The sequence below is a fragment of the Polypterus senegalus genome, chromosome 10 (assembly GCF_016835505.1).
Source record: "Polypterus senegalus isolate Bchr_013 chromosome 10, ASM1683550v1, whole genome shotgun sequence".
NCBI classification, from domain to species: Eukaryota; Metazoa; Chordata; class Cladistia; order Polypteriformes; family Polypteridae; genus Polypterus; species Polypterus senegalus.
The window spans coordinates 9,675,738-9,690,224 of record NC_053163.1 but is presented as its reverse complement, the minus strand read 5'-3'; the positions used below and the strand labels follow the sequence as shown (position 1 = coordinate 9,690,224).

At 40.4% G+C, this 14,487-nt stretch overlaps 1 protein-coding gene across 5 annotated transcripts in view; it reads left to right on the top strand.

The window, feature by feature from the left end:
- LOC120536685 (tapasin-related protein-like) overlaps window positions 1–14,487 on the top strand; it is a 49,908-nt gene that overhangs the window by 15,376 nt on the left and 20,045 nt on the right. For 4 of the 5 annotated variants that reach the window (XM_039765128.1, XM_039765126.1, XM_039765125.1 and 1 more), the window contains exons 1-2: window positions 3,783–3,848; window positions 11,696–12,034. In XM_039765128.1, the coding sequence (XP_039621062.1) occupies window positions 3,797–3,848; window positions 11,696–12,034 (391 nt within the window). In that variant the 5' untranslated portion in view covers window positions 3,783–3,796. Of the gene's footprint in view, window positions 1–3,782; window positions 3,849–11,695; window positions 12,035–14,487 lie in introns of those variants that run through there. The other variant, XM_039765127.1, reaches the window with a different exon arrangement.

Below are 14,487 nucleotides of genomic sequence, written 5' to 3'. Positions count from 1 at the left end.
ATCAATGCATTTAATGTTTAGGAGAGACATTTATTATTGTTTTGACAGTCAAACTCTGACACAAACACAGAAAATGTTCTGGAGAGCATTTTGGCAGTGATTGCGTGACATCCCATTGAGCCGCGATAGATACCCGTTCTGAAAGGGTATCTGGAATTTAGGGAGGGTCCTTTTTTAATTGAGTCCTTGGTTGGTGCAGTTCAGCTACTTGGTATACAGTTTTTGCATCTTTGTGTTGCAGTTTTTTTTCTGTCGTAAGATCAATGACCACAAGTGCATTACACTGAAGTTCCATTGCATCAGTGCTGCTTAGCTTTATACTACATCTCCCAGCAGTCCCGGCAGTATAATTGTAATGGACAGCTTCAGAGGGTGCAGGGGCTTCTGGGAAGAAGATTGACTGGATGGGCCCTTAAAAGTGGTCCCGGCAAAACATCAAGGGGGTCACAATATTTTGTCTGTCTCTTAAAACACTGTTACACACATTTGGATTACCTGTAGTTTACCTTGGATTAATGGTCCCGTCTGCATGTATGGTCTGTCTTGTGCCTGTCTGTCTGTTTGAGTTTGTATGGATTGGAGGGAGCGCTCCCAGTCACCTCATCCCACACCACATCAGGAAACCAGTAGGACAAACTTTACATTGCTTACAGTGAACCCTTCACAGGAATATCCACTTGTCATCCACCATCACCTGCCTCTGTAACATTGGACTGTGCTTTGGACATTGACATTAGTGTTTATTGTTGTTGAGCTGTGTTATAATCGCCATTGGGTAGTCGGGGAGGGCCTTTTGCGTATGTGTTCTTGTAATATTGCATGCTATTTTTTTCTTCATTTTATTAATATATTTCACTCTTAATTATCAATTCGTTTGGCCAATAACTGTGTCTCTGTGAGTGAGTGTGTGTGCGCATGCTGGGTCAAGGCTGGGTGTGTTCCTGGTGTCCCCAACATAAAATAAATAAATAAATCACAGTCTTTGTGACGGTGTGAATCTTAGCGTCACTGTGGCCGCTACACTGTATTCTTGTCAACTGTGTGCTCCAGCCAAGTTTCACTTTAGCTTGGATAATCTCTTTACTGGACTATAGATACTGTTGAGATGCAGATTTTTATTTAACAAAATTTAAGAGTGTAAATTTTAGAAAGGATTTAAGTTAACTGCTTTTACATTTTTAATATTAATGCTAAAAAATATTTAAAATGACAAAGCTAAAACAATTCACAGTAAAATTACTTCAGACTCAGACTATTTATGCTAGTGTACATTTACTTTCACATGCAATTGTCAGGATTCTGAGTATAAAAGTATAGCATTCGATTCATACATGCCATGTTCAGCATGCCTCGCTTAAAACATTACACATTTATTTTCTTTCTGTTTAACTCAGAATCATTAGTGATTATTTTGAATCTGTCAGAATTCGAAGATGTTTTAACAATATCGGAGACATATCTAAAAATATGATACCATAGCAATACAGCAGGATTTGCTGTTTTAGATAACCACTGCTTCACACATGAAATGTTTAGGGGATTACCGTTAAAAAAATTCCAAAGTAAATTGTATCCAAACTCTCTCTCTCTCTCTCTCTATATATATATATATATATATATATATATCTATATCTATATATATATATATATATATATATATATATATCTATATCTCTCTATCTATATCTATATCTATATCTCTCTCTCTCTCTATATATATATATATATATATATATATATATATATAAGGCACCATGTAGTTTTACACCCAAATGTCAAAATTCAGAAACATCGTTTACAACATTAATATAATATGCCCGAGGACAGGTCTACAGTCCCATCCACATGGTACATTCAAAAAACTCTCCCACTTAAAAAGAGTGTAATAATTGAAAGCCATCCAAATAAATCGCTGGCTTCAGTCACATCTCTCGGTCTGTATACCAGCATAATAAATGCGGTGACGGAGCACATGGCCTTTACGTCATTCACAAAGAAGTATGTGATTTCTTAACCTTTAGCCACAGCCACAACATTAATACACAATAACGTGGAAATGCGACTTAAAAAAGTTAAAACATCACAGTCCAAAACTTCACATACAGAAACCTGCGCATCATAGCACCATAAGGCATGCAAAATAAAATTACATTGATTACGTTAGTCCAAAGCCCATGAGCTTTAAGTAAAAACAGGTTAACGGTACATGTACATTTCTATACAATGATACAACAGAAAGAAACTCATTCATAAATTTAATTCAAAAATGAATTTAATAACTTAATTGACGCATGAGGAGCTGCTGTTTTCATGTGGTTATTTTAGAGCTGCAGCATGTTATGAACCGATTATTTCGAGAGGAAGACGAAGAATTGTGTTGGCAGAGCCCACATCTAACAGCGCAAATGAGGATTACTTTACACAACAAAGGGGATGAAGTCCTAACGCCGACCTCGTCTGTCCACGTCCTGCCGCACTCCGTTTCTAACTCCTGAGCTCCGTCTCTTCCACGTCCGTCCCACAGTATAGCAATAACATCTACTCACAGAGCCACAGGACCACGAGTCGCATGCGTCACCACGTGGCTTTTCATTTACAAACATAATTTTTCTCCACATAGTTTTTTTTTCCTCTGGAACAATCAACACATTACCCCAAATGGAAAGTCAATATTCTTAGATAAATGGTGTAATAACAATATTTTATTGTCTCACCAGTTATTTGATAGTAATCATTATATGATTGCCTATTCCTATTTTTGTTTAAAATTTGGTAACATTTCTTCAGCAAGAGAATATAAAATGGTATGTGACTCTAGGATTGTATTTCCTTAATTACAAGGAACCATTGTAGACACTTTTCTCTAAAAAGGGTTTTCGTTATATTTTAAAGGACTTAACATATTAGACAAGAGCTGTAATAAAAATAATTTTATAAGGCACTTATTAGTTCATTAAACCAACCCTCCAGTGTATCAATGGTCAGCTCAACACAGGGACAACTGTCACTCTATATGAACTTTTTCTTATACTTTTTTTTAAATAAATAACAAGTATTGTTGTTTAGAGCATTGCATAGATATTAGCCGGTTAATAAAATACTCCGTAAGTTCCTTTATGTAAGTGATGTTTGTGCGTTCTGTAAAGGGGCTACAGAGTCTATTGAATTTTTTTTTCATTGTGTATTTGTCAGTTCCTTCTGGTTAGATCTTTTCCTAGTCTTGAAGAAAATAATTGGTAGAGAGATACCCCTTGAAAGTTGCTAAATACTGCCATGTTTTGATAATGCCTCCTTTAGCTCATTCGAACATTGTATTATTAATTTAAATATTGTATTAGCAAAATTGTATATATACAAAATTAGACTCTCATTTTGCTACAATCATTTACATCTTTTGTACGTACTGATTTATTGAATTATCCTACCATACTAAGTTTTGTGTTTTTGCGGTTTTTTTTTTGTTTTTTTTTTTGTAAATAAGGCTATTGCGTTGTTAAGGCAAAGTATTTAGTAAAGTTTATTTTTGGAAAAAATAAAAACATACGGCACCGCAGGTCTAGGCTTGCAGTTGTAAACCTCTAGTTTCATGTTAGAAGTGACGTTACTAATCCTACCTCAGATTTCGAGAATGCCTCGAGCACACCAATAACGCTACAAACGCAAAGCAACGCCTAGACTGACGCACGGTAATCTTATTGGTCATTCTCTGGAGGTGTAACCAATGGGGTTGCAGAGTAGTGGATAATTAATTTAGGCATCTGCCGCGAGTTCACACAGGACTTGTTTCACTTAACACATGCCATTAAACATGGAGAGAACGGTGATACTTTTCATGCTGCTGCTAACAGGTGTGTTTATTATTATTATTATTATTCTTTCTTTCTTTCTTTGTATAGATTTAGGTCTGTTGCAGGGCAAGCAGAAAACTTCGGTTAAAGGTGGGCCTGATACTAACGTTCCTTTATTGGCCGTGAACGCAAATCCTTCGTTTTAAATACCATATTGCTTCTAATGTAAGACGCAAACCCCTTTAAAAAACACATTTTTCTGGAGGAAAATGTCGGTATATGTAAAAACTGCAAGTAAATGGTAAAGTGTGAACAAAAATGACGTCTGAAATACTGATGTTCCCTTTATTTCAATGGAACTCTGTCTAACGGGCAAAAGTATGCTTGTTTTTGAGGTCATTATAAGGGACCTACCTTTTCGTTGGTATCGCAATCCGACTGCCGTGAATCCTGGCTAATGGACCTCAGCATTATTTTTATTACTTACCTATTTGGCTGACGCCTTTGTGCATACAGTAATTGGTTACATTTCATTTTTTTTTCCTGATGGAGGACAGGTTGGTAAAGTGACTTGCTCATGGTCACACAGTGTAAATTGCGGGATTTGAACCCTCAGCTATGCCACACTGTCATTGATGGCTAGAGAAGTGTTTTTTATGAGGATAGGTTGCAGTAGCAGCAGTCTCATGGCTGTCACCCCTTCCTGTTATAATGCAGAAGGCATTCCAAACCCCGAATGCCATCATCGAGATACTCCCGCTGCTCCTCAGATGGGTTCTTCAAATCCCTTTGAGTCGGGTCGTGGGACTTCTCGTATATTCTTGATTCAGCGCATCAGCTTGAATGATCTGATTTTTTAACATCTGTGATATCTCATTTTGAGGCCATTAATGGAAGTTGAAACAGCGGAATGTGACAGAGATAGAGGTGTGATGGGAAACACTTACCTTTAAAACTTGCGGTTTAATGTGAGTACCCAAAGGTAGTTTCAGGGTGGTGCTTTGTTAACCCCGCAGTGTTTTTTTTTTCTTTTATCGCGCGCGCCACTGTGTGTCTTTGTGTTAACGAAAGCCGGACTACGATCCTCACGGCACCATGTGTGAGTTAATGAATAAGGCTCAATTAATAACTGACAATCGATCGTCCTTCAGGGCTGAAGCTCGGGCTGGGGGTATGTCAGATTCGATCCAAGTATGGAATGGCGTTTAATGATAAACATTTCTGTACGGACCGGTATCCAATTAGTAAAAAGCGCCCTTACCTTACAGTCACGGGCACACCCTAAAAGCCATGTTGGTAGATCCTGCCATGGCGTATTAAAAAGTTGTCTCCCGTGCAATTTTTGACCTTTTGCATGTCATGCCTCCTTGTTCCTGAAGGGACCAGGAGAGAAAATCGGGAGTGGTCTCCCCTCGACTTTCTCGTAAACTCAAATATGGAGATGGATATTTAAGGAGTTAACCGCAAGAAAATGATTATATTTTTATATTATGTACAATAAATAACCATTAACAACAAATCAAAAATGAATAATATATTGAACAATTGTTATAAAAGTAAAGTTGAATAAATCGGACTCTGCAGCTGCATGAATAAAAAGTGAAGTACCACTTCCGGTTAACGGAATTAGCCCAAAGGTTGATCTACGTTTTCTTCCTAATATTTGTATGCAAAAGTTGGTTAACCTAAGTGAAAGCGTACTCAAGTTATCGTGTTTACATACACACTCACACACAAACAGACACACAGACATAATTCCAAAAATGGAATTTTCGGACTCGGGGAGATCTAAAACGTCGAGATTCATCGAAATCTTGAAATTTAATTTTTGGAGGATTCCAATACTTTCCCCATACTTCCTATACGAGAAAGTAAAAAGAGAGAAGCTCCTGATCAGAAGTTGGTCGGTGTGCCCGTTTCTACACATTCGTGCGGGGACTATACGTGGGCAAGGAGAGCTCGATTCTGCCACAATTCCTTCCACATTTATTCCGTTTAAATTTTATGCTCCTTACTCTTCTGACCTGTTCCGAACGTATTTCATCCTACGTTGACTACCCTTTTGTTATCTTTTCTTTTAAACTTGCTCATATAAATTAAAGGCAGGTAAAGTTACAAGTATGGTGTAAGTAGTAGCCTACTAGGATGTTTTACCGATAGCCATTATGAATGTAGTGAAAAGGCAAGCAAAATAACCCCTTTTATTGGCTAACTAAAAAGATTACAAAATGAGAACTTCTGAGACAAGTCAGGCCCCTTCTTCAGGAGAGATGGAATCCAGCCATTTTTCCAACCCTTTGAATCCGATTACAGGGTCACGGGGGTCTGCTGGAGCCAATCACAGCCAACACGAGGCGCAAGGCAAGAACCAATCCCGGGCAGGGCGCCAAATCGCCGCAGAGAGATGGAATCAGAATTCCAAAATTACATCTCGTCTGAAGACGGGGCCTGAGTTGTCTCAAAAGCTTGCATGTTGTAGTCCTTTTTAGTTAACCAATAAAAGGGGTCATTGTACTTGACTTCTCAATACAAGTATTGTGTAAATAAAGTATAGTGATGACACATTTTTTGTTGTTGTTTTTTCTTGCATCTGACTTGTCGTTATTGAATGACTAATCATTTATTTAGCTGTTATACTGCACTTTTTTATTATACATACCGAGTGTTTTCATAAAACTTTTCAGACTCCTTCATTTTTTTCCCATTTTGTTATGTTCTTAATGTGCTAAAATAATTTACATTTATTTTTTCCCCTCATCAAGCATCACTCATTATCTCAGAATTTCAAAGTGAAAATAGGGATTCAGAATTTTTTTTCTTAAATCTATAAAAAATGAGAACGCTCAAATCTCACATTGACACAACTATTTGGATCTTTTGATCTGACCTTTGAAATCTGTACTCTTAAACATTTCAAAGTGTTAGAGTGACTCTTCAGAGCAATGCCATAGAGCAGGAGTGTCTAAACCTTTTTCAAGGAGGGCCAGATTTGATAACGTGAAAGTGTCCGAGAGCCAACAGTCCCTGATGACATTATTTTAAACAATTAAAAATGCATATGAATATTCTGTTATTTAATGTTGTCATTTTCACACAGCAAAAAAAAAAATTATATATATATATGCAAATTTAAACATTTAGATATACAGATCAAGGCATACAAGTTATCTGAATTTCTAGCAGAAATTGAAAACATTCAGAAACTCTGTAAAATACAGTTGTGTCTAATTCTGATAACAGAGCAACAGGTAAGCTATTGAGTCTAATGTAAAGGGTGAAGCTGAGATCCGGATTTCAGTACACAGGCCAGGTCTGGTTCGAGAGCAGTAGTAGACCTGCGTACAATGTCACGTAGGTGGGAGTCACTAAGTCTTGATCTCAAGCGGTTCTTGTTTAAGTTCAGAACAGAGAAAGTCTGCTCACACAAATATGTAGAGCCAAACAAGCTCAACATTTTCTTTGCAAATGTTCGCATTTCTGGAAACTTGCCTTTATCCACCTGCCGGTAAAAAGGCTCGAGAGAGAGAGAGCTGCTGCTGTCGGCTACGGCACTCGTTGTCACACTGAAGCTCAATCAGCTCTAGCTGTAGGTGAGCTGGAGCCTCATCAGGGTCCAGAATAGCAACTTTTCAATTGCAGCAAAATCTCGAAAGCGGTCGTTGAACTCGCTGGCAGGAGATGCAATGATTACTGCATACCTCTTTGTTTGTATCACCCATATTACCAACCATGACATCCCGCAAAGCTAGAAAATGTGTGGTGCAAGGGCTCAGTTTGTGACAAGTGTCTCTGGAAGAGTTGCAGCTTCCTTTTAAAGGCCTTTATGTCTGAATATAGTTGGCTCACTACTGCGTTTTGTCCTTGAAGGCTAACGTTCAGCGCATTCAGATGCTTTGTTACGTCAACCAAAAAAGCCAAGTCTGCTGTCCGCTCAGTATCTGACAGTTCTTTCATTGGCTGTTTCTTTTCGGCCAAATACTGTCCAATTTCCCCTTTAAGAGAGAAAAATCGCTGCAATGCTGATCCCCTGCTGTGATATAAACTGCTCAAAAAAATGAAAGGAACACTTTGAAAACACATCAGATCTCAATGGGAAAAAGAAATCCTCCTGGATATCTATACTGATATAGACTGGGTAATGTGTTAGGAACGAAAGGATGCCACATCGTTTGATGGAAATGAAAATGATCAACCTACAGAGCCCTGAATTCAAAGACGCCCCAAAAATCAGAGTGAAAAAATGATGTGGCAGGCTAGTCCATTTTGCCAAAATTTAATTGCAGCAACTCAAAATTGTACGCAGCACTTTGTATGGCCCCTGTGTTCTTGTATACATGCCTGACAACATCGGTGCATGCTTCTAATGAGATGACAGATGCTGTTGTGGGGGATCTCCTCCCAGATCTGGACCAGGGCATCACTGAGCTCCTGGACAGTCTGAGGTGCAACCTGGTGGCATTGGATGGACCAAAACATAATGTCCCAGAGGTGTTCTATTGGATTTAGGTCAGGAAAGTGTGGTGGACAGTCAATGGTATCAATTCCTTCATCCTCCAGGAACTGCCTGCATACTCTCACCACATGAGGCCAGGAATTGTCATGCACCAGGAGCCACTGTACCAGCATAGGGTCTGACAATGGGTCCAAGGATTTCATCCTGATACCTAATGGCAGCCAAGGTGCCTTTGTCAAGCCTGTAGCGGTCTGTGTGACCCTCCATGGATATGCCTCCCCAGACAATCATTAACCCACCACCAAACTGCTCATGCTGAATGATGTTACAGGCAGCATAATATTCTCCATGGCTTCTCCAGACCCTTTCACTTCTGTCACGTGCTCAGGGTGAACCTGCTCTCATCTGTGAAAGCACAGGGCACCAGTGGTGCATCTGCCAATTCTGGTATTCTATGGTGAATGCCAATCGAGCTGCATGCTGCTGGGCAGTGAGCTCAGGGCCCATTAGAGGACATGGGGCCCTTGGGTCACCCTCATGAAGTCTTTCTGGTTGTTTGGTCAGAGACATTCACACCAGTGGCCTGCTGGAGGTCATTTTGTAGGGCTCTGGCAGTGCTCATCCTGTTCCTCCTTGCCCAAAGGAGCAGATACTGTTCCTGCTGATGGGTTATGGACCTTCTATGGCCCTCTCCAGCTCTCCTAGAGTAACTGCTTGTCTTCTAGAATCTCCTCCATGCCCTTGAGACTGTGCAGGGAGACACAGCAAACCTTCTGGCAATGACATGTATTGATGTGCCATCCTGGAGAAGTTGGACTACCTGTGCAACCTCTGTAGGGTCCAGGTATCGCCTCATGCTACCAGTAGTGACACTGACTGTAGCCAAATGCAAAACTAGTGAAGAAACAGTCAGAAAAGATGAGGAGGGAAAAATGTCAGTGGCCTCCACCTGTTAAACCATTCCTGTTTTGGGGGTCATCTCATTGTTGCCCCTCGAGTGCATCTGTTGTTAATTTCATTAATACCACAGCAGCTGAAACTGATTGACAACCCCCTCTGCTACTTAACTGACCAGATTAATATCCCATAAGTTTCATTGACTTTATGCTATACTCTGATTAACAAGTGTTCCTTTAATTCTTTTGAGAAGTATATTACATCTCCATATTCAGCCTGGATGTCAAGCAGGAACTGCTGGAACTGGTGGTGGTATAGAGCTTTAGAGCAGATTAAATTAATTGCCTTTACCACTGGACTCATGACATGATCAAATCTTCGATGTTTGGCGCAAAGAACCTGCTGATGAATGATGAAATGAAGTTTGACAGCTTCGCCTACTTCGTCACTGACTTTGTTACAGATAAGCGTGGACAATCCACTTCATTCACCAGTCATGGCAGACGCACCATCTCTAATAATCTCACTAAGCTTTCTCCATGGTAGTTTCATGTCATCAACGGCTGAAGTAATATTATGGAATAAATCAGTTCCTCTTGTTTGGCCTTTGAGGTCCAGCATCTCTTCTGTTATGTTTAGGTCACCATCAACACCTCTCAAAAAATCAGTAACTGAGCAGTGTCTGATGCATCTGTGCTTTCATCATAAGGCCAAAGTAAAGAATTCAAAATTTGTTGACTTGTCTCCCAGTTGTCTTCTAACATTTGACAACAGCTCTTCATTTCTCCGTTCCACACTGTTACGAGCGAGGCAAATGTTGGCAAAGTCTTCTTTTCGGGGCAAATGTGTTCTGCTATTTTCATGACACAGTCTTTAACAAACTAACCTGTAAAAGGTTTTCCATGTTTAACAATTAGCATAGCCGCTTCATAGCCAGCTTTGGTGATGTTTTCATTTGACTCCTGGGCCTGCGTAAAAAAACACTGCTGGGCGGCTAAGCTCTCCTCAAGTTGCTCCACTTTTTCAGCACAGTCAATCTCTGACAGCTTGTCATATGTACTAGCATGTTTTGTCTCGTAGTGTCTCTTCACATTATATTCCTTATACAAAGCAGCAGTCTTGTGGCAAATTAGGCAGACACAGTTGTTTCGGATTTCAGTGAAAAAGTATTGTAACTTCCCCCTTGCCTGGAAGCGGCGTCCTTCATTAACAACTTTCCTTTTTTTACTTGCTGTAGCCATGACAGTTGTAGGGTCAGAGCAAATTTTACACAGCCATACAGTGTACCTTCAAATTGGCAGCATACACCTGCAGAATCCTCGGTGTTAAACTCACCCAAGCCCCACAGCATCGCACGTCCAGCAAGAGCTGTGATTGGTCCATCATTCAATTTTTTTCTGTTTGAGGTTTTATGGCAATTGGCAGACTCTGGTTAAAAAGAAAATTTCCCCCCGGGATTAAAAAAGTATCTATCTATCTATCTATCTATCTATCTATCTATCTATCTATCTATCTATCTATCTATCTATCTATCTATCTATCTATCTATCTATCTATCTATCTATCTATCTATCTATCTATCTATCTATCTATCTATCTAATCAGACTTTTAACTTTAACCTTTATCCTAAGCGGGTGCAGACCTATAAATACCTGGGAGTGCAGCTGGATGATAAATTGGACTGGACTGCCAGTACTGATGCACTGTGTAAGAAAGGTCACAGCCGACTATACTTCCTTAGAAGGCTGGTATCCTTCAACATCTGCAATAAGATGCTGCAGATGTTCTATTAGACAGTTGTGGCGAGTTCCCTCTTCTACATGGTGGTGTGCTGGGGAGGCAGCATAAAGAAGAGGGACACCTCACGCCTGGACAAACTGGTGAGGAAGGCAGCATCTATTGTAGGCACGGAGCAGGACAGTCTGACATCTGTGGCAGAGCGACGGGCGCTGAGCAGGCTCCTGTCAGTCATGGAGAATCCACTGCATCCCCTGAACAGGATCATCTCCAGACAGAGGAGCAGCTTCAGTGGCAGACTGCTGTCACCATCCTGCTCCACTGACAGACTGAGGAGACCCCACACTATGTGACTCTTCAATTATACAAGATTATAGACTGTTATACCTGCCTCACACTCTCCACTTTGCATTTTTTTAACTTGCACTGCGCTTTTATCACTCTTTAATTTAATATTGTCTTTATCAGTATGCTGCTGCTGGAGTATGTGAATTTCTCTTTGGGGTTAATAAAGTATCTATCTATCGATCTATCTATCGATCTATTTGATCTAAACAACGCAATGCATAACTGGCCATGGAAGAGCTGACTGTATTTTGTTTTTCGCACACCAGAATGTTCTTTTTGCACCTGAACACACACCACCCTCCACACCAGTCCATGTAAAATGCTGTTGCAATCTTGGTTACTCTTGATTACCTTTAGTAATCTCTCACCAACCAAGCACCCCCTTTTCACTGAAAGATGGTAAGAACAAGTAACCCCTATAGATCTGATTCATACATTAACATTTCCTTTTTGTTTTCTCTTCTCTTACAGTTGTATCTGCCAAGTTTAATGTCAGTACTTCTCAACCTGTGGTGAATGCGCCCCTGTATTCTGATGTCCTGCTGCCCTGCAACTTTGAGTTAGATAGCCCTAATAAGGGATTGAAATTTGTAATCCTAAAATGGGAACACAATGGAAAAGAGCTGACGTGTTACATTCATGGGGAGGTGAAATCAAATGGCAAGGGAACCCTACTGAAAGATGAACTCCCAAAAGGAAACTCCTCCCTGCTTCTGAAGAACGTCACCATCGAGGATGAAGGAGAATATGTGTGTGACGTGTACGAGGTGCCCCATTCAGGAAAAGTCAGCGTTCGCCTAAATGTTACCGGTAAGAAAACATTCTTTCTCTTATTCTTTGGAACTTGTGTGATTTGAGGAACATTGATTTAACTCTTCACTTTTTCATTGATTCTTATTATTGGCTCTGTCACTTAATAAATGTTGTGTATTCATGGGCAGTGTTTCGTCAATGCTGCATATGTAACGATTTCATAGTAGAGGACGTGAATTGTTTGCATGATTTTTCCAAAAGACTCGAGCTGCGACCTCCAGAGCTCCACTCCATCGACGAGGTTGTCGCTTTATATTATATGTGTCAGTCATAATATTATGGTTAAGATTAGGGTTGTGAGAGGAGTTATCTGACTCAAATCAAATAAACCAGCTGACAAAAACCTGCAATCCAATTGGCTCTCGAGCAGAGTTACTCAATCACGGATTTGTGGAGGTCTGCAGCTGGACCCATCTTGATTTTTCCGCTAAAGATGTCTATACTCAATGAAACTGATGATAGAAGAAGAGTTAATCCTTTTATTGCTAGATTTAAGAGGAGGAAAAAAAGGAGAAATTGGAGAGTCCATGTTTTCAGTTTCCGTTTCCAGTGCTATTTTTGTAATTTCCTTCTATGAATTTGGCAGCCTGTGAGGATCTTTGTGGTCAGGAACAGTGGAATCACACTTTATGCCTCACTTTTGCCACAAGCTTCTCCTCAAAAATCACAATTTTTTTCTTGACTACATCGTATCCAAAATGGTAAAGAGCACATAGCGAAAACACAACATGGCTGAGCCATGTGAGGTGGCATGTGTGCCCTTCTGATGTCATTTTTGCCACATAGCTCTTGCAAACAGCAAAAACACATGGAGTATAAACCACACTTTACAAACCAAGATCTACCGCAATATTTCTAAAAACACTATTTAACTTAACATGCACATCTTTGGGGATGTGGGTGGAAAACCTCAATGCATAAAGAAACACCCAGGCAAATGGGGGAGGGCATGCAGATTCTACACAGGCAACCTCCTGGTGCTGGATTCAAATCTAGAACACCAAATCCATGGAGCTGCAGCACTAATCACTGTGCTACCAGGCAACCCAACAAAGTATGTCAGTATTTCAGTACTAAAAGAACTGTTGATGAGCAGATGACATGTATCAGAAACAGAAAGTGTGAACTAAAATATACATACAGTGAAACAGCAAATACTGTGAACTTGCATTTTCTTTCTTTCTTTCTTTCTTTTTAGAACACTTAAAACACAACAAAATGAAACTTCTTTTTCTTCTTCTTCTTTTGGCTGCTCCCGTTAGGGTTCACACCAGTGGACCATCCGTTTCCATATCTTCCTGTCTTCTGCATCTTGTTCCGTTACACCCATCACCTTCATGTCCTCTCTCACCACATCCACAAATCTCCTCTTAGGCCTTCCTCCTTTCCTCATCCCTAGAACCCAATATACCCCTCATCTCTCCTCTGCACATGTCCAGACCAACACAATCTCACCTCTCTGACTTTGTCTCCCAACCATCCAACCTGAGCTGACCATCTAATGTCCTCATTTCTAATCCTGTCCATCCTCGTCACACCCAATGCAAATCTTAGCATTTTTAACTCTGCCACCTCCAGCTCTGTCTCCTGTGCCACTGTCTCCAGCCCATATGACATAGCTGGTCTCACTACCATTCTGTAGACCTTCCCTTTCACTCTTGCTGATACCCGTCGGTCACAAATCACTCCTGACACTCTTCTCCACCCACTCCACCCTGCCTGCACTCTCTTCTTCACTTCTCTTCCACAGTCCCCATTACTCTGTACTGTTGATCCCAAATATTTAAACTCATCCACCTTCACTAGCTCTACTCCCCTCATCATCACCACTCCACTGACCTCCCTCTCATTCACACACATGTATTCTGTCTTGGTGGTCCTACTGACCTTCATTCCTCTCCTCTCTAGAGCATATCTCCACCTCTCCAGAGTCTCCTCTACCTGCTGTCTACTACCGCTACCAATCACAATGTAATCAGCAAACATCACAGTTCATGGGGACTCCTGTCTAATCTCGTCTGTCAACCTGTCCATCACTATTGCAAATAAGAAAGGACTCCGAGCCAAGCCCTGATGTAATCGCAACTCCACCTTGAATGTATCTGTCACTCCTACCACAGACTTCACCACAGTTACACTTATAATACAATACAATTCAAACAAATAAGATTAATGTAATGAATGATATAATTTGCAACAAAATCCAGAGAACATTCAACATTCAGCTAATCTTGCATTTTCCTAAAGTTTATACTTCCTGTAAATGCCATGGAGGGCGGGCTGGCATCACAGCCAAGATGGAGATTGATTTTTTACCCACCCAGGAGGCTATAATGGAGGAGCTTCAGGAGTGAAGACACAACCTGACTGGAACTCCCTAATCGAGGTATAATGAATACAGATGCTGGAGAGGTTCATGGCAGTGTTCCTCCAGGCTGATCCCAATCAGG